The sequence below is a fragment of the Typha angustifolia genome, chromosome 4 (assembly GCF_048772165.1).
Source record: "Typha angustifolia cultivar Huaian chromosome 4, ASM4877216v1, whole genome shotgun sequence".
NCBI classification, from domain to species: Eukaryota; Viridiplantae; Streptophyta; class Magnoliopsida; order Poales; family Typhaceae; genus Typha; species Typha angustifolia.
The window spans coordinates 5,046,617-5,072,912 of NC_133242.1; the positions used below are offsets into that span (position 1 = coordinate 5,046,617).

The window sequence follows — 26,296 nt, forward strand, 5'->3', positions numbered from 1 at the left end:
AGAAAAAAGAGAGAGAGAGATAAGGAGGAAGATGAGATTGTCAATCTTTCTAACTAATTGTTAATAATCTTACCTGGTGGGAAGGATTAGAAATATGTTTTCCTTTTTCAAAATTGGATAAGTTACTTTTTTTTTTCTTGAGAGAAAGCATGTCACTCATCTAGTAATAGAATTAATTCAAGCCTAAATTGAGCTCTAATCACTCTTGGATTGAAATTAATTTCGAGTCTAATTATAAAATCAAGTTTGAATTAATTCAAGTCAATTTCAAACTCAAGTCTAAACGAGTCGATCATTAAGTACCTTCAGGCCTGAATCAATCCAAGCCTAAGTTAAACTTGAATTGAATCAAGCTTGAAATAAGAAAACATAATAATACTATAAGTACTTAAATATTGATCTAAAGGTTTATATTAAATCATTTGTATTATATATTATATATATATATATTTTATTTTGAGTCTATCGAGCCAACTAATGATTAAGTTTGATTTGAAATTAATTTTGAGCATGTTCTGCAGGTTAAATTTAAATTGGCTCATTTTCAAGCCGAGTTTGATCATTGGCTAGGTATTTATCCAACCTATTTTTCACTCTTCATCGGTTACATTATGATTTATAACTAGACTCGCATTAGGTTTGATTTGGGTTCGTTCTTGCCTCATTACGCCTATTCTCATGTGGAGAGAAGAAAAAGAGAGGGAGAAAGAAGAGAAATCAATGTCGCGGAACCCAGCGTAGTCGACGCTATCTTCTCCGGGAAGCCGCTCTCGATTCTCGCCCTTCGGGCTCCGGCCTCCAAAGTGAAGAGCTTAGCGGACCATGGTGAGCTTCTTCAACTCCCACACCACCTCCAAACTGCACCTCCTCCTCTTTCGATTGATCTAATTTGCTTCTGTTTCTTCTCTTTTTAAGTTCTCCATCGCCGCGATCAACGACACCGAGGCCAGTGGCCAGTGGGAGCCCCTCGCCCCCACCAAAGAAGCCCAGGCAAGTCCACCTCTCCCTTCTCGCTCCTCTTAATGGCTTGTTATCCCCTTGTTTTGAAATTTGATGTTTTGGGTTTTGTTCTTGTGTTGATCTAGTAGGGAACTAGGGCTTGATACGTAATGCAATTGCAGTGTATGTATTGTAATTTGTAAACTTAGCAGAAGTATGTTTCTTTGCATAAGAATGAGGATGCTGGAATACATGAAATCTTTGGAGTTCCGATGTTGATGTTTAGAGGGTGTTTGGTTTGATATATTTGAAGAAACTGCGTCTATAGAGATACCATGTAATATGATGCCATGGGAAAAAGCTAACCAAATTTCCTTCTTCTTTTGATCACACATTTTTTTGATGAAGTTCTCAACTTGCATTGGTTAGTTCTATCAGTAAATAAGTTACACTTGAATTAATTAACGAAAATAATGGTGTAAATTAGAAATTTGGGCGGCTGTCTCTCAAATTTGGAGAAGAATCCCACAATCTTTCTGAGCGTCAAACTAGAGCTGTATGCATTATCTTAACATCCACTCAAATTGTGGGGATGTCAAAACAAAACCTCGAACTTGGTGATAAGGAAAGAGAGGGGGATCTAAAGATTGCTTGTGGGTGTTTCTATTTGGAGCTATATACACAACCTCTCCAAATACATGAAACCAGGCTTCCCCTTAATGTTATTTCGAGCACTATATTGGAATATCAGTTGTAGACATACTCACTTGGTTTCTATTGTGTAACGGTGTTGCTATGATCTCTGGTCTTATGAAACTACAACATAGTATATGAAAGAAGAGAGAAAGAATCACATTAGGGTGATGGGCGTAAAGAAGCCCTTCAAACTGTTAAATTACCTGTACAAAAAAAAAACATTTTAGCCACGATGATGCTCCACTTCCACCTTATGTGCTTTCTGTAGCAAATATATGATCTTAATTCAGATGAAATTAACTTCCGAGGCTACCCTTGTAAAGCTTGTCCTTGTTTTGTTTGACTATGTATGAGTTGCTGAACAATGTTACAGAAAGATTTGTAGGATAGGCCTTTTGATAATTCTTTTCTCATGAGACTATATATGAACCTAAATGCTAGTTAGCTTGCATTTTGTAATCTGCTGCAGGTTTGTGACAGTATGCCTACGAATTAGTACATGCCTTTCTACTATACTAATTGCATCCATATGCATAACTGCATATTTTGATGATCACATTGATACAGCATAAAAATGCAGAGTCCTTTGCAACATGAATCTATCAAGCAGAGGAGACTAAGGAAAGGAAAGAAGCAAGTATATGAAGAGTTATATGATTTTATAGAGAAAGAGAAAATAACAGATGTAGAGAGGATTAGATGGGAGTTTTTCTCAATCGTAAAATTCATTGCTATACATCTTAAGGCATGGTAATAATTTTTATGGAATCTAAGTTGTGCTGTAAGATTGATGCTATGACTCCTCATAAGACATTTTTAGCAAGAAATAAAGCTATCCTAGTAAGCAATCTGAACCAACAAATGTAGCTGCTGCTATAGAACCTGGGAACAGTACCCTTACTATAGTAGCATGGGGAAAAACTAAAGCTTTCTTTTTCTCTTTCTTTGGTACCTGCAAACAGTACCCTTACTAGAGTAGCATGAAGGAAAAGTAGAACTTCCTTTTTTTCTTAAAGTTCATGAAGTAGCTTGAGGCCTTGAGCATGATTTTACTATAGAGCAAATTGCAAGACCTAGTTAACCTTCTAACTGGACTGCAAAAATGGTCTAGAATTTCTGGTTGAAGAAAACTCAGAAGATTGGACTTGTTTGCAGTTTAGAAGAGCCTAAAACTAGCATCAGACCCTCAATTAAGTCCTCTTGAAACAAAAGTAATCTAGGAGGTGAAAGACACCAAGTTATTGCAGTTTAGTCTTAGCTATCTGTTTCTGAATTTTGTTGGTGTTAGATGTTTCAGATGAACAGTTAAACTGGTTGGTGCATGGTGGGGGAATATGAAGTTCTGGAGATTTTAAGTAGGATTACATGATTAAGGCATACTCCATTTAGGTAGCTTTAAATTGGAAGGTGCAGGACCTTGTGTAATGCTAGCACTAAAGCCAATATATTCTGATATGAGAAAGTACCCTTATTGCAAAAGTAAATAAGTAAAGTCAGACAAGATGGTCTAAATCTTGAATTTCCTGGGTTCTATTTGGGTGAAATATCACATAAAAATAACATAGTACATCATCTTTGCATTTATCTGCTCTAGGTCAATATATAAGTAGCAAAACCCCATATGGAAAAGGAAGTTAAAGAAAATCAAATGATAGAAGCTTGCTATGGTGTGTATCCATATCGTGTTACACCACAAGCAATATTCTCAGCAATTGTTAGAAAAAGAGAAACTGAAGAAATAAAGGATAAACAAATAGAAGGTTACTGCTGAAAGAAGTCATAGAACTAATGAATGCTATTGTAGTTAATTATTTCCTTCACTGTTACTACTCAAAAATGAGTCCAAATTACAGGATGTTTGTTGTCTAAACCTATGAAGCGGAAATTGTAACCTGGTTCCCTATGGTTGGCTTGCCTTGATGGTTGAAAAGCAGAGCGCAAACTAATCTGAATATTGTAATAATATGATATAGCTTTTATATGAAGTTTTCAGTGACAGCTTTTTCAATTTTCAGGAGTTTCATCTTTCTCAAAAGTACCATGAGGGACTTCTTAAGTTGCAAGATAAAGATTATGTAAAAGCTCGTGAACTATTAGAAGCTGTTTTAAAGGACCCTCTCATATCAACTGCTCAGGTAATCTCACAGAAAGTGTTCATGGTATGTGTTCTTCATGTTCCTGGAAGGCTGGAATAATAGGTTTCTTCATTTTCACTAGGTTGATAATGTTGGTACTGATCATCATCTACTACAGTTAAGGTTCGTAACCAATAACCACCATTTACTTTTCCTTTTCTTGTGCTTTGTGGCAAATTTTCTGCAGTCTCTTGTTGTCACTGCATATTTGGAGATCAATCCCCATGCTAATAAAAATACTTCTATCTTCTCTGTTGCTAATATTGCCTACCCTGATTGAATGGTCTTACAAATTATATTATTATATGCCAATGTTCTGTTATAGACTTCAGATAGGCCCTTGGCGATATGTGCAGTCTTGTGTATCTTGGAAAGGTGGCTACCTAGCTCATGTAGCCACATTCTCATTAAAACTAAAGTGAGCAAGACAATGGCTTGCCATGAAATATACAAGCTCAATTGACTGGTTAAGGATTCTTTGTCATCTGATTCTTTGAAGGATCCTTTAGAATGGAGATAGTCTGGACAGAGAACATAATGACATTTTATATTAGTGTTTGCTCTTTGACTTTGAGGCACACATAATACCAAGAACCAAATGGAAATTACCCACCAAGAACATGCTGTTTCTTGACAGCAATAATTTGCCTAATTATAGTTATCACTAAAATAGTAAAGTCAACTTTGAATACTGTCTCTCTTTACTTTTTTGTTTAAATAAACAATGGACAAGTAAAAGCATGGATGGGGTTTGTTTATGTATTAAGGGCTTGGTGTGCCCAAATCTTCATAGATGATCCTAGATTAGATGAGTTGTTCAAAATATCCAAAGAAGAAATTAGAGAGCTAAGAGTGTTCTTATTCATGGTCAATTATCAGGAAGTTTTTTTTTTCCTCACTTTTTGAGTTTATTTGCCAAGTTTTTCAATCTTTTGAACTTTTCAAGAAATTTTTTTCAAAGATTATGTCATAGCTCATGCTACAACTCCATGATAATATTTTATATTCTAACAAATGATAGCAAACTGTTCGTGTTAAATGGTTATACAATCTAAATAGAAAATGGCATCTCAGTGTAGTGTATGAACTGTCTATGTGGTGTTTGAGAAGTGGAGATGTATGCAAATTTAACCTAATTTCTAAATAAGTTGTTTCTAAGTCTTGAACTCATGAGCTATTGAATGTAATGTGCAAGTTTTACCGTTAGACTAGGTGGCGCCCTCATACAACAATCTAAATATTTACTAAATCCTTACCACCCTAAAAATTTGAATGGATGAAAAAAATGAAAAAGAAATCTCTGGTGATTATTTGCTATATCCTCGTGCTTATGTACTAGTGCATTCTAGTCAAGACAAATCACACTAGGCTGTACTAGGTAATGGTACTGTTTGATTCACAAGGCATACAGTTCCAGTATTACAACCAAGATGTGAGATGTGAAATTCCTTGTGCATGTCATTATACTCTGTAAGTAGGATTCTTTATGTGGTAGTGATATTTGACTACAATGTTTGTGCAGAAAATCAAATGTAATTGAAAGTAAAATTTATTCTTGTACAGTGGTTTGAAAAGTGGCTAAGGCATCCATCCGCCTTGGTGGGCGGAGCACTGACCACCGCAAAGGGAGTAGGTGGTGGTGGTTTAGCGGTTGGGCCGACAAGGGCCCACCAAGGCAGAATAGCGGGTTGGAATCAAGAGATAGCCATGTGCTCCTTTTCCTCCTCCTCCTTTTCTTTCTCTCTTTGACATTGAGAACCACCACTTTCTATATTTTTTTCTCTCTCTCTTTGACATTGGGTACCACCATGTCGACGTTGGGGACCATTACTTCCTTTTTCTTTTCTTTCTCTCTTTGACATTGGGAATAACCACTTCTTTTTATTTTCTTTTCTTTAACTCTGCTTTCTCTTTCCTTCTCACTAGATGGCATGCACCCACTATTATTCATTTATTTTAGATGCATTAATAAAATACGCAAATATATATATATGTGTGTGTGTGTGTGTGTATACATATATGTGAATTGTGATCTTTTGTTTTATAGTTGTAAATTGCACTTTTAAAATATATATATATATATATATATATATATATATATGCTATTATTAGTATATATATTATTTATCATACATAATTATTTTTATTTTTTATATATTAAAGATGCTAGACTGCCTTAGTGTTATGCGGTGGGATGACTGCCTGTAACTCGGACTGCCTTTCAAAACATTATTCTTGTACATGAATGATCTTGTAAGTTTTTCCTTATCAACTTTCTTTGTTAATCTGCAGGTTTTTGTCTTTAAAGAACCTTGCTAATGTTTTCCTTCAGCAAGGCTCAATATATTATGAGAGTGCTTTACATTGCTATCTTCAAGCTGTAGAGCTTGATACAAATGACTCGGTTGTTTGGAATAAACTGGGAACACTTTCTTGCACGATGGGCTTGCTGAGCACCTCAAGATGGGCATTTGAGCAAGGCCTTTTATGCAGCCCTAACAATTGTAAGGCGTTAGTCCATTTCTCACTTCAGTTGCTTTTTATTTGCATACTTTTTATAGTCCATTGTAACTTTTTTACTTAAGTTGCCTGTAAATGTACCATTGTATAGCCCATTGGTACTTATTATATTTATTGTTGCTTGATGCAGGGAACTGCATGGAGAAGCTTTTGGAGGTGCTCATTGCTATTGGAGATGAGGTCTCATGTCTTTCTATAGCAAATCTTTTACTTAAGCATTGGCCATCACATTCGCGGGCTTTTCATGTCAAGAAGACCATTGAGGATGCTGAACCGGTACCATTTGCACCTCATGGTATAGACAAGCTTGAACCAAAACATGTCACACTGAAATTTCCTAGCAAAAGAAAACGGACAGATGATGAAATAGAAAATAGAAGTATGAGGAAAAGGGGCAACCAGAATATCGAGCTGCAGTTGACTGAAGCTACATGGTCAGCTCTTCTGGAGGCAATTCTGAGCATATTTAGCACAGCAAAAGAGAGTGAGCCAGAGGTTATAGATGACCATTGTGGTTCAAGAGATGGTGACACGAGCACTGGTGAAAGGAGCTTCAGAATCCAAAAGAATGTAGAAAGCTTAATCAGTACCAAGGTAGACATTTGCTTACCTACCAATTTAGATATTGTTGAGGATAGTCAAGAAGGAAATACACCTAATACATGTTCTGTTGGTGAAAGCATATCTCATGGTTCTTATGTAAGTATAAAAGAGAAAGATCCTAGCATGAGCAAAGAACATCCGCATGAAAGGCGTAGTACACGTCTTGAAAGGCTTCGAAGTCGCAAATCAGGGAAAGATGAACTTGAAACAAATGGCAAGGATATGGGAAAAGTCGTTTTCCAATTTCTGGAATCATTTATACTCAGAAGGTCACGTACTAAAGCTACTGATTATTCTGGAAGTTCTGATGGTCCTTATCCTGACATTCACTCATATACATCAAATGTTGAATGCAATGATGTTGCAAAATTTGTATCCAAGGTTTCAAAAAATTGTGGTGCGCATCATATAGGCCATTTATTATTAGAAGAGGTTGCCCATATAGATGTTCCCTATCAAAGCTATTTCGTTAAATTCCTGGAATTAGAAAGATTTACGAGACACTGGGGTCAGGATCGATCTCCTTTGTGCAGTTTATTTTTGGCTGAACTGTATTACGACCAGGGATCATGTTGCTCTAACAATTCTAGCTCATTAGATTTCTTCCGTGAGGCATCATATCATCTTTGCAAAGTCATTGAGCTGGTGGCTCTGGATTTTCCTTTTGACTTGGTTCATAGAGAGACTGATATAAGCAAGTCAATGGCTACCATGAAGATGAATGATTTTAGTGGATCAGCGATACTTCTGAATACCAAATCAAGGAAAGAAATTATTGATGCACCTAATAATTTTCAAAATGCTTCTGAGTTACTCGTTGTGAATCGGCCATGCCAAGAATCATCTGAGGGAAGTTCTGCTTTGACCAATAATTTTGCTTTCTGGGTTCGTTTCTTCTGGTTAAGTGGCTGTTTGTCCCTTTCTTCAGGTTGCAAGGAAAAAGCTTATGATGAGTTTGACATTTCCTTATCACTCCTTAGAACTAAGAACTTGAAAGAGAATTCAAATTTTATCTTCCTGCCTCATTGCAAGCTTGTGAGATTTCTAACTGTTGATAGAATACTTCATCAAATTAACTTAATTAAACTTGATTCTTTACTTCTGAATGATGGTGAAATCATCAAGAAAGGCACACATGCAGAATGTGTCAACTTGCTTTCTCCACTTATTCTTTCTACGAAAGATGTCTACCTTGATGTTATATCTGGTGGCTCGCAAGAAATGGAAAGGGTTATTTCACTTGAGTTATCTGCACTGGATGCCCTGATATCAGCATGTGAAAAGGAAGAACAAAAGAATATTCAGGTATATCTGAACTGTCGCCGAAGGAAGTTGCACATACTTACTGTTGCAGCCGGTATTGTTGGTTCTCCTGAACCGCAAAGAGACAAGCATTCATCTCTTAGAATGGGTGTTGCTTCTGATTTGGATTTTGGAGAGCCTGTAAGCAAGAATTGGTTCAAGATGGTTGTTGAAGAAGTTAGGGATGTATCTCTAAGTGCAAGCCGTATGAAGAATTTTGTCGGTCAAAGTGATTCTTCTGTAAGTTAAACCTTTTCTTTCGATCTGTAATTCCAAATGTCATATTCCATCTATGTGCATGAAAAAGTTATCTTGTGCATGATCTACACTTTTCTTTACCATATTTTGCACACTTGAAGTGTTATTGTCATGCATAAACCGGTTGACATGTCACAACTATCTTTATCTATTTTTCTTGGTAATTCTTAACTGTCATGGTAGTTTGATCTTTTCTCTGTATTTAAAGATTTTGTCTGTGGTCAATTGAGATACTAATGGATTTTAGTACTATCTGCATGATGGATGGTAGAATGAAGTGTTCCAAGACTTGTTTTCAACATAGTTTGAAGTTATTTCAGCCATGACACATACTATATCAACATAACAAACCTCAGAAGTGGTAAAAGCACCAGTTTCGGCTGGTTTGTTCCAATAGCTGGTTTCTGCGATTTTGGTGGTTTTGCCAGGTTCAGTAGAAACTGCCAAGAAAAACTAAATTTATAATTTTAAATTAACTTGTATTTCTTGGGTGGTATTTCAAGGTTTTTTTTCCCTCCTGAATCTAACCTAACTTTAACCAAAACACATGTTTTTTGGTCTCTTGATTCAATATGTATAGTTGAGATTGGATAGTAATGAAGAATATGATATGATAGATGACTGTACTAAGCTAAAGGAAGTTGAAAACAAGGGGCAATGAATTCTTGCAACCAAAGTGCGGGCTACGGTATTTTTTTTCCCCTTTTCTATGGCATTCTGGCTACAAACAAAATTGTGCTAACAATGGTTGTTAGAACAATGTCAATGGTAGCTAATTGTAGTATTAGTATGATATTCATGAAAATTCTATAAGCAAATTACATTTTACCCCTTGTGGTATAGCTCGATTTTAACTTACATTTTTGCACCTCGAACTAAAGCATTTAACCCCTCCATGGTCTAAGCAAGTTGCTAAATGATCAAACTACCTCTAGGTCCTCTACTATCATCAAATCAAACTACATTTCTGTGAGAATAATTAAATCTTTTTATATCCTCGTTTAATGATTGATGAATGATTGTTACTTGATTTGGACCATAATAGGAGGTTAAGTGCTTAAGTTTGAAGTACGAGAGTGTAAGCTGAAATTAAACTAAACTACAATGGGGTAAAATGTAATTTACCCAAGTTTTATTTGGTTTGGGCTGTACTTAATTGTGCTAAATGGGTAGTATTACTTTTATTAATTTTTTTTTCTTTTAAAAATGTTTGCTATTATTTATTCTATTTTATACTAAAAATATATATATTACGGAGTGTTCAATCATTAAAAAATATATTCAATCGTATTATGCGTTGATTAATATTTCCATTTGATTACTATAATAAAATAGATCATTTACAAAAGTAATCTAAAGTTAAAAGACTTTACTAGTCTTAACATAGGCTTTAATACATATGTTTAAACTAAAAACCATAGATTGACGTGTCGAAAACCTAAAAATATTTTTAAATATCCTAAAAATTATACTTAAAATGTGCTAAAGATGTGCCAATGCGTGCCAGTGGCATGCATGTCAACCGGGAAACGGCATGACCATCATTGATACTAACAATAGTGTTCTGCAGCATTACAAATTCCAGAAGTCTCTACTATAAAAAAAAGATTCTAATAATATAAGAAATAACATTATTTTAAAATATATCAACCAAATAATACAAGGGTAGCCAAAGCATATATCTTTCTCACCTTCTGATTTAAAAAGAAGTATATGTATCTTAATTTCTAACTTAACCTGTGTTTTGGGTTTCTCATCTTGTTTAATTTTGTACCATAACTTTCTCATGTGTTATCTCATTTAGTAGATTGCATTTCTTCGCTATTTCTGTGAAGTTAAATATTTCTTTCTCACCTTCATGCCCATATATACAACTAATCAGATTATATATATATATATATATGACTGCCTGGCTATATTAAGTTGATTCACTGTTTGATTAGTGTTTTCATTTGCAGGATGGACAGGAGTGCTTCAGTTCACTAATTTGTATTCTCGCTGATATCCAATCACTGCTTCTGGCAGTTATGTGCAGTGCAGTAAAACTGATCCTTGTAAAAAAAGTTTCAAGTTCAGGAACATCAAATCATGCAGATCAATTTGAGAGCTGGTTCCTTGTAGATGCAGCTATTGCATTTTGCAAACTCCAACACCTTGACCCTTCAGTTTCTGTGAAATCTCAGGTAAGAAATATATTATATCTGCTATAAAGTATAAATAAGTGGTCTTGACATTTCTTATGCAGGCTTTCAATAATATCACTGTGTTGTACATTTTTCACAGGTTGACTTAATTGTAGCAGTCCATGATTTGCTTGCTGAATATGGCCTCTGCTGTGCTGGGAGGGACAGTGAAGGGGAGGAAGGGACTTTTCTGAAGTTTGCAATAAAGCATCTTTTGGCCTTGGATGTGAAATTGAAATCACTACATAGTAAGTTGCCTTTTGAGAAAATGGGCAAGGGTTGAATTCTCTTTTTCATGTAGATCTTTTGAGAGATGATTAATGCTGACCGATACATCTGATACAGGCGCAAATGGGAAAGATGAAAATACATCTTTGCAGAAAAGTGTCACTGGAGACATTTCTCCTGGTTACATCTTTTCTCATGATGAGCAGGATAAGTTTGAGGAAGGGCTAGAAACTGGTGAAGTTACTTGCATGAGATTCAGTTTGATTAGAGATTAATGTGAATAATTAGTGTTACTGATTTTAATGATTTAACATGTTATCTACCTATTAATGTAGAAATAGAGAAGATAGAGGTGGGCATTGACAATGCCTTGGATCAGGCCTTTTTCTGCTTATATGGGCTGAAAATAAATCCAGATTCTTCCAGTGAAGATGACCTAGCAATACATAAGAACACTAGCCGTGGAGATTATCAAACCAAGGAGCAATGTGCTGATGTATTTCAGTATATACTTCCTTATGCAAGGGCTCTTTCTGTGAGTAGCCTATTTTCCATCTTATTACTATTAATTTTCATATCATTGAAACACACTGACTTGAGATGGAATCCTTTCTTCATCACATTTCTGTCTGTTTCTCTCAGAGGGCTGGCTTGGTTAAACTCCGTAGAGTATTAAGGGCTATACGTAAACACTTTCCACAGCCACCTGATGATTTATTGGCTGACAGTGCTATTGATAAGTTCTTAGATGGTCCTGATTTATATGAGAAGAAGCTCTGTGAAGTATCTGAGACTACTGGAAGTTGCGATGCCATCATGAATATATTGTTCACTAATGAAAAAGGCCCGGAAACATTCAAAAAGCTATCTATTGTGAGGTTTGCCTATGCAGCCAATTTCCAATTTCTTACTCTTGCAGCTTAAAAATTGAAATCTAATAAACTTAATCTCGTTTTTATTTTGACTGATGACTGCAGTTCTGGGCCATACTTAGAGGTTTATAGCAATCTGTATTATTTTATAGCCCAAGCAGAAGAGATTAGTGCTACTGACAAATATCCTGGCTTTGTGCTGAAAAAGGAAGGAGAAGAATTTGTTGAACATAATGCCAATCTTTTCAAATATGATCTATTGTATAATCCTTTGCGTTTTGAGAGCTGGCAGAAGCTTGCAAATATTTATGATGAGGTGGGACTCATTTGTACTCTACCAACTTAGTTCCTTGAGAGGTTCTTTAACAGTTCTGTTATGAATTTCCATTTTAATGGTTATCATTTGCATTGTCAGTGTTCCTTATGTATTAAAAGTTCTATTGCTTGCTATGTAGGAAGTGGACCTGTTGCTGAATGATGGCAGTAAGCACATCAACATTTTAGATTGGAGAAAGAGTTCTACTCTTCCTCAAAGAGTTGCAACGGGTCGAAGGCATAGTAGGCGGTGCTTATTAATGAGTTTATCCCTGGCTAGTACTCCGCTTCAACAGGTGTCATTTTTTATTTTTCTGTTCTCTTGGTGGATTTGGACTAAAATTCTACGCTAATTAATAATTACTGATAATTATATCTTTTCCTTTCGTTTTTCTCTTTCAGAGCCAAATACACGAATTATTAGCCCTAGTTTACTATGACAGCCTTCAGAATGTTGTACCATTTTATGATCAGAGATCTATTGTACCAAAAAAAGATGAAACATGGTTGGAATTTTGTCAGAATTCACTGAAGCACTTTGAGAAGGCTTTTGCACTTAAGTACTACTGCTTTATACCTCAAATTTTTTTTCTTCTAGATTTGGTATCTAATGAGATTATAGTGTTTAATTTTGTGTACTTCTAAAATTGTAGGCCTGAGTGGCTCCATGCCTTTTATATTGGAAAGCTCTGTGAGAAACTGGGACATTCTCCTGCTAAAGCATTTTCGTACTATAGTAAAGCTGTGGATTTGAATCCTTCTGCTGTTGATCCAGTTTATAGGATGCACGCTTCACGCTTGAAGTTACTTTATACCAAAGGAAAGGAGAATTTGGATGTTCTCAAGGTTAGTGTAAGATATTACTATTCTCTGTCAATTTATATCCTCATCATTTTCTTGCTGAAGAGAAATATGACTAAGCTTTTGAACTTGGCATCATGTTATTGTGCAATTATTACTCAGTTTGTGCAAGTATTTGAGTTTCTCCTGCTCTATATATAGTCTTGCCAGTTGATATTGAACTTCACTTAAGATCACTTTGATGTACTATAAAAGTTGTTACATATGTGAGCTTCAAGTGGCCATGTTATTCGAAATGTTTATGTTGAATACAGTTTATCTAGTAGAATTCAAAAGATATATGTGTTATACATGAATGATTTTTTATAGGGTTAACTGTATTTGGGCTAACAATATTTCAACCACATGGCAAGAGATAATTACCAGAGTCGCTTTGGCTCATCAGATTCACATTGAAGTGTTGGCATCACACTAATCAGTTTTCCACGCAAAGGAAGAAGAAGCAAGCCTTATTTCTCTGAAAGAAAACTAAAACTATAGTTAGAAAAGACCTCCAACCTGTTTGAAACAAGAAGTGGATAAGAAACCCTAAGCATACTTAAATTCCTAGTGGGATTAGGTCAAAAGAGACCTTACTTTATATGTACTAATGAAATCTAAATATTAACTTATTGACCCAAGAGGTCTCAACTTGGACCTAAAACTGACCCAAATACAAAAACGGAAATACATAAAAGTACATCAAAGAAATGACGAAAATAAAAATTAACTCAAATAAACTTAATCCTAATTAGACAGACTCAATAAAGGCACCTGAAGACTAATATCAACTTGGTAATCTGAAATATGTCCATTGGTTTTTAGGATCCTGCATCAGGTAGTTAAGGAATAGAAATGCGAAACTATTTCTAGTAGGAATGGAGTAGAAACCTTATTTTCCTGTGCTCTATGCTCCTAGTTGAGTAGAGATTTGGACCCTTTGCGTTGGGTCAGATACTTTTGTAATACTGAGTGTGAAATCATGCAAGGGTCTGGTAATGGATTTCTGTCACTGCTTGTCAACTTTGTACCCTTTTCATGTAATATAAAGACTTTTAATCTCAGGCTATTAGTGCTTTATACTAATCTAAGCTACCCTTGTAATTCAGATAATGTTAAATCATGACTTTGAGATTTCTCATTAGCTTATCACATCTGTAATCCAACTGTGCCATAGAATATTTTTGTTAATTTTTAACTTTTGTATCAGATCGTTGCTGCATATGCCTTTCATCAGTCAACAAAGGATCGAATACTTAGTACTTTCGGCTGGACAAGCTGGGATCTTCCACATAATAGTTCCGATATGAAGGATTTTCATTGTTCAGATAATTCACAGGAGAAAAAGGACGTTCAGCCTGATCTTCTGGATAAGGTCTGGCACATTCTTTATGAAGATTGTCTATCAGCCCTTGGTATATGTGTGGAAGGGGAGCTAAAACATTTTCACAAAGCAAGATACATGATTGCACAAGGATATTATAGAAGGGGAGAATTGGGAGATGTTGAGAAGGCAAAAGATGAGCTTTCCTTCTGTTTCAAGTCTTCTCGCTCTTCTTTTACTGTGAACATGTGGGAAATAGATGGTACAGTGAGAAAGGGAAGGTAAGATTCTCTCTCTCTCTCTCTCTCTCTCTCTCTCTCTCTCTCTCTCTTGTTGAAGTTAACCCTCCATCATAGAGCTATATAATCTCCTTTGACACAATGTCAAGAAAACTGCCTTGTTTATCATGATACTTGATTAAGTCTTGTTCCTTGCTGTAACCAGGCGAAGAAATCCAGGTGTTGGTGGAAGCAAAAAAAATCTGGAGGTTAGCTTGTCAGAAAGTTCACGAAAGTTTATTACTTGTATCCGGAAATATATGTTGCTCTACTTGAACCTATTGGAGAAGACTGGGGACTTGTGCACTCTCGAGAAGGCTTATCTATATCTCCGAACTGATAAGAGGGTATCTACTTAACAAGTGTACCTGGAAATATGATATTACATAATTCCTTTCCGCTCTAATTGCTCTTTTTATAGCAACAGAAGGATCCTTTGCTTATGATCCAATAACATACTATAGTTTCCTTGATACATAGCAACTTCACAGGTGTGTTTTATTTTCTCAGTAACTGACAACTTCATATTTGTGCAGTTCTGGTTGTGCTTGTGTGATATTATTCCAGTTGGTCTTGGGAAATACATCCAAGTTCTGACATCAGCAATTCATAATGCTGAGACTCGTGGAGCTACTAATGATTCAACTTCTCTTGAGCAACTGCTGGAGAAAATGTTCACTGTATTCATGGACCATGCAAACTTGTGGACAGATATCAGCAGCTTACCTGAGGTGAATAATCCAGAATTGTCAGAAAGCCACCTTTATGGGTAATCAAATTAACATGTTCTTGTGTATTTCCTCCATTATTTCTGTGTTTTCCTTATGTTACTGATTTCACTCTGGCAGTACTATCCACCAATACATTCACTTACTGGAAAGTGATATTCGGTTAGATGCCCTTGAAGGACTAAATGAGAAAATGAGAAAGCGTTTTAAAAGTCCAAAATTGTCAAATAGCAACTTTGCAAAAATATGCAAGCATGCTTCTCTGGCTTGGTGTCGTTCTATTCTTATCAAATTGGCATTAATCACTCCATCACTTGATGCTGCACACCTGAATGATCAGCCTGCTAATTTAGGAAATGGCCTCCTGCTTTATGTTGACCTGCAACCTGATGAACTTTTGATTGTACAACCAGAAGGTTCTTCTCAGTTTAAAGGCCTTGATATGAATTGGTTTGAGGCTCTATCTAAAATGAAGAATATCCAAGTTAGGCAAACATCAGAAGAAAATATGGAGGCCGCCGTTACTTTAATGAGATGCACCTACAATTTCTACAGGGAGAGCTCTTGTGGAACATTTCCGTCAGGTGTAAGCTTGTATACTGTATTCTCATCACAATCACCAGGGGAAGGATTACAACCAGGTCCGGATGTAGTTGATATTCTAGACCTAAGTATACCAAGGAAGCTCCTCTTGTGGGCCTATACGTTGGTGCATGGCCGTTATGCAAACATCTCAGCTGTTGTGAAGTACTGTGAAGAGATGAAGGTACTATAATTCTAGATTATTTTGATGGAAGGCATCTGTTTTTTTTTTCCCCTCTTTCTTGAGGTCTAAAAATGGTGTGAGTGCAGTTAAGGACAAAAAGAGGAAATCCATCAATTTCGGCTCCATCACAAGCAACTGTACCCAATGGTGCTACTACTGCTGGTCTTCAAAACTATTCCTGAACATGTTCTTTCCTAGTCCTTTCACTTACTTTTGCTATGCATGTATTAACATTGGCTGATAGTTGCAGGTGGTGGTAAAGAAAAGTTTGGCCGGGACGAGCTTGGCGAAAATGAGGATAACTCTTCTGTTTCTGTGGCTTATGCTTCGTCACATCAGGAGGAGCCTGCTAGTTGCTCAAACACTGATACTGCCATCGTTGAGGCTCAGAAATCAACTGTTGCACCTTCTCAACTCCACAGATGTAACTCATCCAAGACAACGGAAAATTCTCAGGAGGGGTGCAAAAGAAGTAACGACACAGATTGATATTACATAACACCATTGAGCCTTACCTCGTAAGGGAATTATTTGGGATCCTTGTGGTGTTATGCAGAAGTATCTGCGACTTCAGCTGTTGTATCAAGTGAAATAGGCCCTTGTATATATCATCAGAGCAGGCACTCCTATGATCAAAACTTGACATGGGAAGGCAAATCATCTGTCTTGCACATCTCACTGGCTAATTTGACAAATGGATCGAACAGGGTATGACGGACAGAATCTGAAGCAACAATTCAGTCATTGACGAAAGTCGGAAGATCAGAAGGAAGTCCTAATGCTCCTTTTCAATTAAGTGGAAAGAACTAAATATTTTTTTCCCCTCCTACTCGACATTCTATAATTTTCTCTCTTCTCACTAACAGATGCTTAGAGGTAATGATAAGATTAAGGTGATGTGCTTTTGTACAGTACATCGTTTGTACAGTAGTTTCTTGTAAGGTGGTTGGGAAAGTATTCACCATTTTACACTAGTGGTTACAACTGGTGCATGTCATGTCTAGTATTCTTTTCTTGATGTTTCAAATCTCAAATGCTTCATCTTTCATCTGAAAAAAGCAACATGAGGGATGATATTTAGATAATACTCATAGGAGTTCGTATTAATATATATATATTCAACGAATTATTAGCTCTGAAGAAATTCAAAATTGAAGATTATAATGAGATGAGATAAAAGTTATATGAAATTTGATAAATTTTCTAATGTATCTAAAATAATATTGGCTAGAATTTAGGTAAAAAAGAAATAATATTAAACAACAACATAATATAATACTAAACAACAACGGATTCTGTCATTTCGTAACAAATTTCGTTATATAGATTTTACTATTTCTATTTAAGTTGTCATCTTTTAACAAATATTTAGCCCCTGACAAGTTTGAAACTATAATAAATCTAATCAGAATTGAGATAAAATAAATATGACCAAAACATTAAACTCATTTACTTTGTTTTTGTTTTGTTTTTCCTAGTTTTCATCTTCCAAGGAATTTTTAGCCCACCTCTCACGATAAATAAAGTTATAGAGAATTGATAATTTCTTTTAACACATCTAAATTAATATTAATCAGAGTTCATATGAAAAAGGTATTATTAAATATAGAACAAATGTGAATTATATTATTTATAATAGACTTTCTTATTAATGGATCATATTATCTTTTAATGGATTATGTAATTTTTTTAAGATATTAATTTCCAATGCATTTTTTGTCGAAAAAACATAGAATTTGAAGATATTTATGAGATAAAGTTATAGAGGATTGGATAAGATTTCGTTGCATCCAAAATAATACTAACTAGAGTTTGTGTGAGAAAAATTTAACCAAAACAGTGAATAAAAGTGGATTATGTAATTTAATAATGGGTTAAGTTATTTATCAACGAATCACGTTACTTTTTAGCAGATAACATTATTTATTTTAAGCTTTCAACTCACAATTAATAATTTTTAAAGCATTTAAAGTAATAGTTATTGGAGTTAATACGATGACTAAAATACTGAATATCAACATATTATGTTATTTAGTGGTGATAAAATATCATTTATTAAATGATTATATTATTTAGGAGCAAACAAGATCAAATTTGAAGATAAGCTTTCTAATACATTTAAAATTATACCTATCAAAGTTTATGTAAGAAATATATGACCAAAATATTAAATAAATATTTTTTATAGTTGTCATATTTCGATCTTGTTAAGATCAAATTTGAAGATACTTATGAGAAATAAATTTGGAGAAGATTGTATAAGCTTTCCGACACCAATTGATCAAATGTATATTTTAAAATATCATGATAAACCATTATAAAATAAAACATATATATCTTCAGTATTGTACGTTGATCATATATTTAGGTAAATATTTGAATATCAAATGACATCAAATACAAAGAAAATCTGATTAGCTTGTATATGATTTGTGAAAATAATAATAAGATAAGATGCTTATAAGAGTAAGGGTGTAATTGAGCTGAGCTCTAATCAAGTTTAGATTAAAATTAATTTCTAGCTTATATTTATGATTAAGCTTGAATTGAAATCATTTCAATTCGAGCTAATTTCAAGCTAGAGTCTAAATGAATCGATCAATAAGCAATTTCAAACCTTAATCAATTCAAGCTAAATTCTGAGCTTGAATTTAAGCGTTATTTAGGCTTAAATCAAGCCTAATATAATGTCTTATTAAAAAATATAAACTAATAAAAATTAAAATAGTATATAAATATTATAAACTAATAAAAACATTCAACTTAAGTAAATTTTATAATATAACAAAACCATAATATAATATATAAATATTACTCATATTATATATATATTATAATTATTTCGAGTTTTATCGAGTCGAGCTTGAGTTCGAGACAGCTTGTTATTTTGATAGCCCTAGGTAAGTTTGAAAAAAAGTATTATCTTTTTTTTTTAATCTTTTAAAAAAATAATGTTTTTTTCAAAAAATAAGCATAAAATGAATTACAAAACTTTATCTCCCTGCTCACAAATAAAGCAAGAATGATTTGGTAAAAATAGTAAAATTAGGTGATTTTGTAATATATATATATTTAAAATATAATATAATATTATATATATATATATACTCTCTCTTAATTTATCCCACAAAAGGCTCCGTATATGACCTAAGCCTATTGTAGCGAGTGATTTTTATTGTACATTCGAGAAGGGTACCAAATCGGAGGAGAAAGGGGAGAGAGAGCCAGAGAGATGAAGTTTGTAATGGAGTTCGCGGAGAATCTGATCCTTCGGATGATGGAAGACCCACACAAGCGCGACCAGATGCAACGCGAGCACGTCTACGCGATGAAGGAGAGGTGCGAGAAGACCAAGGCCATGCGGGACCTCCCCCTTCGTCCCTACGGCTTCTGGACCTTCGACCGCTTCAATTCCCAGCTCTACTCTGACGCCCAGATCAGCCAAGCCCCTGGCCGTCGTGATCCCTATGACGACCTCCTCCTCCACCAACCGCCGACCACCATCAAATCTTCGCGCGATTGAGAACCATCTCTGTAAGACGCTTTTCGCTCCTTCTTCAATTCATGGTTTTTATCTGCAATTTTAGGTATTTTTGTACCATAACCCCGTCAGTAGTTTTCGCCTGTTTTTGGTGTTTCTGGGTGAAAGTTAGGAACTTGGTGTTGTTTGTGCCGTTTTGTTCTTTAATCGCTTAGTACCGGACCCAATGTTAACTATCTATGTGAAGGAGAAATCTCCATATGGATTATTGTCCCAAAATTGTACTATGATGATCTTTTTTGCCATTGTAGATAGCCCGTTGTTTATTATGTAAACACTAAAATTTTGTTGAATTCTCCAAACTTTCTTGTGGGGTGTATAACATCCTTAACAAAGACTTATTTAAGTGGTAGCTGTTTAGAGTTTGTTTCCCAGGCTTTCTGTTGACAAGAGCATAAGGTTCATATAATGTCTGCACAAATGATACCTACCTAGATGGCACCATAGAAACCTTTTCTAGGGGGCTGAAGACTTGACTAAGTATTAGACAGTGGAATTTAGTGAAAAGCTGTGCAAGTAATAAGAGTTGAAAGTACAGATTGTATCTTACGCAGCACGATACTTTCATACTCTCATTATATCCATATCCAATAATCGGATAAGATACTCATCGGATACTTCTAGATAAGTATCAAATATTTATCGAATAAAGTTAATGTTGTGGATACATCTCAGATATTTCTTGTATACTTTCAAAATTCCTACTCAACAAAAGTTAAATTGAAGGAAACTATTACCTTTTGAAAAAGTTGAGTTTTCTTGTTTTGATTTTGTGATCTATATGAGATATCATGTTACAATGTCCAAGCTTTATAGATAGAATTAGCTTGTTTATCTTACAAATTTAGTTAGTAATAATGTAAAACACTTTTTAATATGGTGACCCATTGTTTATGCACGCACAGTAGTTCTTTTAATGAATAAATTGGAGGTCTCCTTATATAAACTATTACATGCAACAATAATTCGTAATTCGTCAATCAAGAAAATGCAAGTATACAACTACAATAATACATATATCTAGACATAAATTTATACATGTATGAGCCACATATTCTGAGTGTGTTTATTGTATCCTCATCTCTTAAGATTTACTGTATTGGCATACCGTACCCATGCTTCATAAATTGTAGCCCACATAACTAATGGATGGAAGAAAAAGGAATGGTCATAATTTCTAAATGTCCCTTATACTTACTCTTTTAGAGGAATTGTTCACAACAGAGACAAGATCAAATTGCAATATTGTTGCAAGAACTAATTGACCTCCATACTTGTTTTGTTTGGAATTGGAGGTTGGGAGCTTTTTATTTAGATCATTCTAGCTTATAATAAGTTTTTTCTCCAGTAAAATCAACAGATAGCGGTACAAGAAAGACTTCTTATGAAACCTGGCAGCACAAAATAATTTTTAAAACCGGATAGTAGTAGTTATGTTAGTTTTTCTCATTAAAGGTTTACCCAATTCATTAGCCATTAATATTTCGTTGTAAAACTGTTACGATTGAGATTCTTTTTCACTGAAAATCTTTTCTTCTTTTTCTTTACTCTCTCTATGTTTGTCAATAAAACATTTTCTATGTGAATACTGAAGCTTATTTTTTGGAGGAATATGACAATCAAGGAAACAATAGATGTGTTGCTTCTTCAATGTCATAATAAGATACTTCTCATATTCAAGATTATGACTAAGCTTATTTTTAAAAGACATCATTATAATGATGGGGTCATTTGTGGCATCATCATCCTAATTTCATTTATTTTCTGTGTATACACTTCAGAAGATGCTCATTTAAAGGTAAAATAATCTCTTAAACAGAGAACACAAATCCCTTTTTAATTTCTGTTCTTGCATATGCGCCAATCCAACAGTCTGGTACTTGCATATGTACCCTACAATTTGCAATTTGCAATTTGCATTTATAACCCTATATTTAGATGACATCATGTGAATGGTTGGGTATATGAGCAACTACTACCTTTGTTGTGTATATATGCAAACAGATATGTTGTTTTGTGCAGCATATATCTGGAAACCATATTTATTTTGTTGCTCTTTTTTCTTCAGTATAGCAATTTTCTGATGGTGGATGCTAGTTAGATTTTAATTGCTGCATGCTCCATTTTCAAACTGACCCTTGATTGAAAATCTTATTTTCCCCTGAACTTGCTATCTAGATATTTAAATGTTGTAATGTTATCAAAATGTCTTTCTTTAGCAGGCACTTCTTAGGCTTCGGAGAGTGGGAAAAACTGTACGGGAGGTGGCAATATGTTTGTGCGTGATCCTGGATCTGGTTTAAATGCTGCTACTTTTTGTGTTGTTGATGTCTGGCATGCTGTGACTGCAGTTGGTGCTAGATTTTATCTTGCACTTTTATGCACTTACGAAATGATTCAATTTCACATAAATACTTGATGGAATGCTTTTAGAATTCCATGGTAAACAATACCTGCTTTCTTCCTCCAATTACAACCTGTTTGCCTGCTCCTACATTTTTTTTGGGCTTTTAAAGGTTACGACTTATAGTGTCTAGTAGTTGATATTTTGCAATAAGTTCAGCTGTTTGTCTGATTGTATGACGTTTGTCCTCATCCAAATGTAACATTCGGATTGAGAGAAAAAGAGAAGGAAGAGAAGATAATTCTCTCCTGTATGGATACATTATAGGAAAGAAGAGAAAGGATAACTTTTTCTCCACTTTTGGGGGGCAATTACTAATAGTTCTATACAAATAGAAGAAAATTATTCTCTCCATCCAAACAGAATGTTAGTAATCTAGTTATTGTCTCTTTGGTGATTCCATCATTGTACTGATATGATAGTCTTATTAAAGTTTACCTGTGGCTTTATGGTTTGGAATAAACTTGCTACATGTATGCCTAATTGATTATTGATTTGTTTCCTGCAAGTAGGTGAATTTGGATACTAGCACTATATTGATGATTAAAGTTGTTTTGCCAAATAATACATGAATTGGACTTTGCACAGATCGATTGAACTTGGATAATAGCATCAGGATAGTTTTGGACATGTCAAATTGATCTTAATATTCCGAAGAACTCTTCTTGGTATGTATATTTTATTATCACAGGATTATTCTTAATCAAGGTATAATCGACTTGACTCATTTATAGAGAAATATGTAGGGGAAATGAACTTGATTTATGGAATTGTACTTTTAATATGACATTCATCAGGTTTGGAGATTATGGAGTTATTAGGATAGAATCACATTATAACATGTTAAATTTTGGGGTGAATAATTAATTATAAAGTTTCATTTTTTTCTCTTAATAGAATATGACCTCCATGGTACTTACAGATGCAGACTAATTACCATTATTTGAGTCTAATACATCTCTCTTTTCCATCTGGGGATCCACAGCCTTCTTACCATTAAACATAACATCTCTCTCACTGATCTTCTGCATCTTCCTCCTCTTTCACCTCCACCTCCTAGCCAAAGGTGTTTGATGGTGGTCGCACGCCATCGTAGCCTCGCCAACCTCCTATCGACCCGAGGAGCTTCGTCGCATTATCCATCGACTTCCCTTCAGCTAGTGAGCTTTCCCCACCCCTAGGCAATGGATGGTTGTAGTGTTATCCTTTTGTCAGATTGCCAGTGATTGTATGGAAGGGAAGGTCCCATGGCTGCCGGCCATGGAGCTTCACCTTCCTCTCTGTCGGCCACTTGGGCGATGGATGGTCTTGGTGTTATCCTCAACACTTTCACCGCCATACGTCCCCTCTTGCTTTAGAACGTAGTCTCTAGATACAGAGACACTAAGATTTTTTACTAAACTTTTAATTAATATATTAAATTGTCTAGTCTAAATTTTAAGTTATATGTGTCGCTGAATAATTGATTTGAATCAATCACCGTCTCCTTAGTCATAAGAAAGATACCCACAAACTCTACTAGAGTTTGTTAGTCAATTTATTTTCACTCTCCCATATTATATCTATATCCGCAACCACTTTGTAGGTAAACCTACAGTCGCGCAAATTTACAACCTAAGCCCGCGAACTTTTACCATATGAGCTTCTTTTGAGAAAAAGAAAATTGCCTGTGGGCTTACAAATTTTTTAAGGAAAACAAAAATGTAAACTTGCACACAAAAAAATCAATAACTTTATGCTTGTGAACATATGTCTACCAATCCCTATAGACGCCAAAATAAAAATAAAAAAAAGTTAAGGGCTTTCGGTCCACAACCATGTGACATATATGGTTGTGATTTAATAATATTTCTTTCTTTTTTTCCAAAATTAATATTAATTTTTTCATGTCACAGTAAATATAATAATAACATCTATATATCATATTTTATTTTATATATTTTCTATTTATATATAACTTACATATAATAATGGTTGTGGATTTATTTTTAATGTGATATGAAAAAAAAATAAAAAATAGTCCACAACCATGCATACTTACCGGCCGGTAAGCCCACAAACATGAGGACTTCTTTCAAAAGAAAATTTTCTTGCTTGCAAGACTTCTTAAAGTAAAAAGAAAAAGAAAAATTAACCCTAATGCTTGCAGGGTTGTAAGCTCATAATTATGTGAACTAACATGCTCGCAAGCTCTCAAGACATAGAAAAAAAGAACATATGTGGATCTTGCAGGCTTACAAGCTTGAAAGTCTGCAACTATGTGGATCTTGCAACCATGTTTGATTTCCTTAGAAGCATTCTTAATATGGAACTTTGATGAACAAGATGTATAAAAGGGACATTATCGAAGCAACCGAGAAGTTTAGCGACAAGTATCTCATTGGCACAGGAACATATGGGAAGTGTTTACAAAGTCACTCTACTCTACTAATTGGAAAGACAGCTTCTGTGAAGAAAATTCAGGCGCTAGAATATGAATCGTCCAATGTATATGAGCAACTTTGTAGAGATAAAATAGAAGCATTGGCAAGAACTCGCCATCAAAATATAGTGAAGCTTTATGGCTATTGCTCCTACTTCTCAACACAAGTACCTTCTCTATGAATGCATGGAGAAAGGAAGCTTATTAAGCTTAATAAGCTTAATAATTATATGTGAATCATATAATTAAACTAATTTATAGAAAAACTGTAATTTATATTAGCTACAATAATTAAATAACTAATTAACAGGAAATGAAAAAATAAATTAAAATTTAAAATTTAGTTTAGAAGAAATAGTGAATAAAAAGGAAAAGAAAGAAAAAAAAAGAAGAAGAGAGGAGAAGGAGAAGAGAGGGAGGAGGAAAATGGCTCGTAGGAGAGGGGGGGGGGAAAGACCACTGGTGACCACTCAACAGTAGGTCTCTCGTCGGCGGCTCAACTCTAACGAGCTCGAGGCCAAAAACAAGAGAGGAGATAAAGAAAGAGAGAGAGTGAAGAAGAAGAAAGAGGAGCTCACCGGCGAGATGAGGACGTCAACAATGCTCCCGGTGATCCTATACTCATGTGGAACTAGAGAGCGAGAGAGAGAGAGAGAGAGAGAGAGAGAGAGAGAGAGAGAGAGAGAGAGAGAGAGAGAGAGAGAGAGAGAGAGGCCGCGTAGTTGATGGGATTAGTCTCAACAACATGCAAACATGCAGCTACGTGTTGGGCAAGAGGTAGACCACAGTGTGGTTGGTCGCATTATGCCCAACTATAATTTCTTTTAGAGCTTTATTTATTACAGTTTTAAAGTATATTAATAAATGGAATAATTAACTCTATTTATTTGACATGCATGCCATGTCCAACCTTATTATGTCTTTTGTATAATTGATATATCCTTAAAGAAGTAATAGTTATCGTACCATATTTGTTAATTGGAGCATTATAAAGGGAAGCAACTCAATAATTACACTCTGCAAAATCTTATTCCAGAAGGAATTCTGCTAATTCATTGTGCCTTCCAAGAATTAAAATCATATTTTTTAATAAAAAAATTTAAAAAGAAAAGAAAAGAAAAGATTGCATCAGTGTAAGGATGAAAAACTAGTTGGATAAAATTCAAGCGGATTATCCAATTCTTGCCCTATATTTTTATGTGAGGTTTTATCCGGATAAAAATGTTACGATCCGCCATATGAGTTATATTATTTTGAATTTAAAATAAATCGAATAATTCAAGGGTGTATCCCATCCTTTAGGGATTTTACTCTTATTTAAGTGGACATGTGTTGATAATTATTATTGGAAGAAATCTGAATTTAGCCGGTTATTATTTTCGCTCTTATCTTTTATCTAGCCGTTAAATTGCTTTATCTTTCTAGGAGTAGATTATAGCTCTAGAAATATCTTAACTTTCCAAATCCTAGCCACATCCAGCAGCCACCCTACAATACGACCATCCAGCACCACCCTTGGCCATCCGTACCCTTCGATGACCGTCAAATATTTACTATTCTACCTTCTCTAATCTATCTTCACTATTTTATTTTTAACTTTTCATTTTGACCTTTGATTTAGATGAAGCTAGATCCATTAGAAACATATTGATGAGGCTACCCCCACCTAAATTTTTATAATTTTCTTACATCCGGATCAATCCAGATTAGATTCATAACAAAGAAAAGATGAAGCATAGTTCAAAATATTAATTTTTTTTTTCGTATTTTGTTATGAATGTATAATCCTTTTTGTTTCTTTTTCTTTTTGCATGAGGTAAATACAAATGCACATAAAATGGGTCGTTAATGACAAAATCAATAATAATAGAAAGATGTAGGGTGTAAATTATAAAAGTTCGACAACACTTCCATCAATAAACGTCGTGTCAGAACTCATAAG

General features: G+C 34.7%; 2 protein-coding genes across 5 annotated transcripts; both read left to right on the plus strand.

Annotated features, from left to right (window-relative positions):
* Positions 1–654: 654 nt before the first annotated feature.
* On the plus strand, positions 655–16,971 carry LOC140758704 (calcineurin-binding protein 1). 3 transcript variants are annotated; one of them, XM_073094957.1, is made up of 21 exons: positions 655–825; positions 916–990; positions 3,651–3,770; positions 3,853–3,893; positions 6,063–6,274; positions 6,421–8,435; positions 10,397–10,636; positions 10,737–10,884; positions 10,982–11,098; positions 11,200–11,399; positions 11,507–11,742; positions 11,842–12,052; positions 12,192–12,347; positions 12,454–12,611; positions 12,705–12,897; positions 14,102–14,496; positions 14,660–14,840; positions 15,030–15,262; positions 15,342–15,987; positions 16,074–16,149; positions 16,238–16,971. In XM_073094957.1, the coding sequence occupies exons 1-21, from the start codon at positions 823–825 to the stop codon at positions 16,474–16,476; spliced, it is 5,895 nt and encodes a 1,964-aa protein (XP_072951058.1). In that variant the 5' UTR covers positions 655–822; the 3' UTR covers positions 16,477–16,971. The 3 variants fall into 3 exon arrangements, with proteins under 3 accessions (XP_072951058.1, XP_072951061.1, XP_072951059.1); XM_073094960.1 differs by having other exon boundaries at positions 16,074–16,134; XM_073094958.1 differs by having other exon boundaries at positions 10,412–10,636.
* A 2,158-nt stretch (positions 16,972–19,129) lies between these two features.
* LOC140758597 (uncharacterized) lies at positions 19,130–22,067 on the plus strand. Of its 2 annotated transcripts, none has more exons than XM_073094817.1 (2): positions 19,130–19,521; positions 21,748–22,067. In XM_073094817.1, exon 1 carries the CDS (start codon positions 19,220–19,222, stop codon positions 19,508–19,510), a length of 291 nt encoding a protein of 96 aa, XP_072950918.1. In that variant the 5' UTR covers positions 19,130–19,219; the 3' UTR covers positions 19,511–19,521; positions 21,748–22,067. The 2 variants fall into 2 exon arrangements, with proteins under 2 accessions (XP_072950918.1, XP_072950917.1); XM_073094816.1 differs by having other exon boundaries at positions 19,133–19,521; positions 21,751–22,067.
* The last annotated feature ends 4,229 nt before the right edge of the window (positions 22,068–26,296 follow it).

Excerpts from the sequence above, each read along its gene's own strand:
- LOC140758704 (XM_073094957.1), top strand. Across the intron at positions 11,099-11,199 it reads TGAGGAAGGGCTAGAAACTG|AAATAGAGAAGATAGAGGTG; the intron begins GTGAAGTTACTT and ends CTATTAATGTAG. Across the intron at positions 12,053-12,191 it reads TTGCAAATATTTATGATGAG|GAAGTGGACCTGTTGCTGAA; the intron begins GTGGGACTCATT and ends CTTGCTATGTAG.
- LOC140758597 (XM_073094817.1), top strand. The coding sequence starts at position 19,220 with ATGAAGTTTGTAATGGAGTTCGCGGAGAATCTGATCCTTCGGATGATG.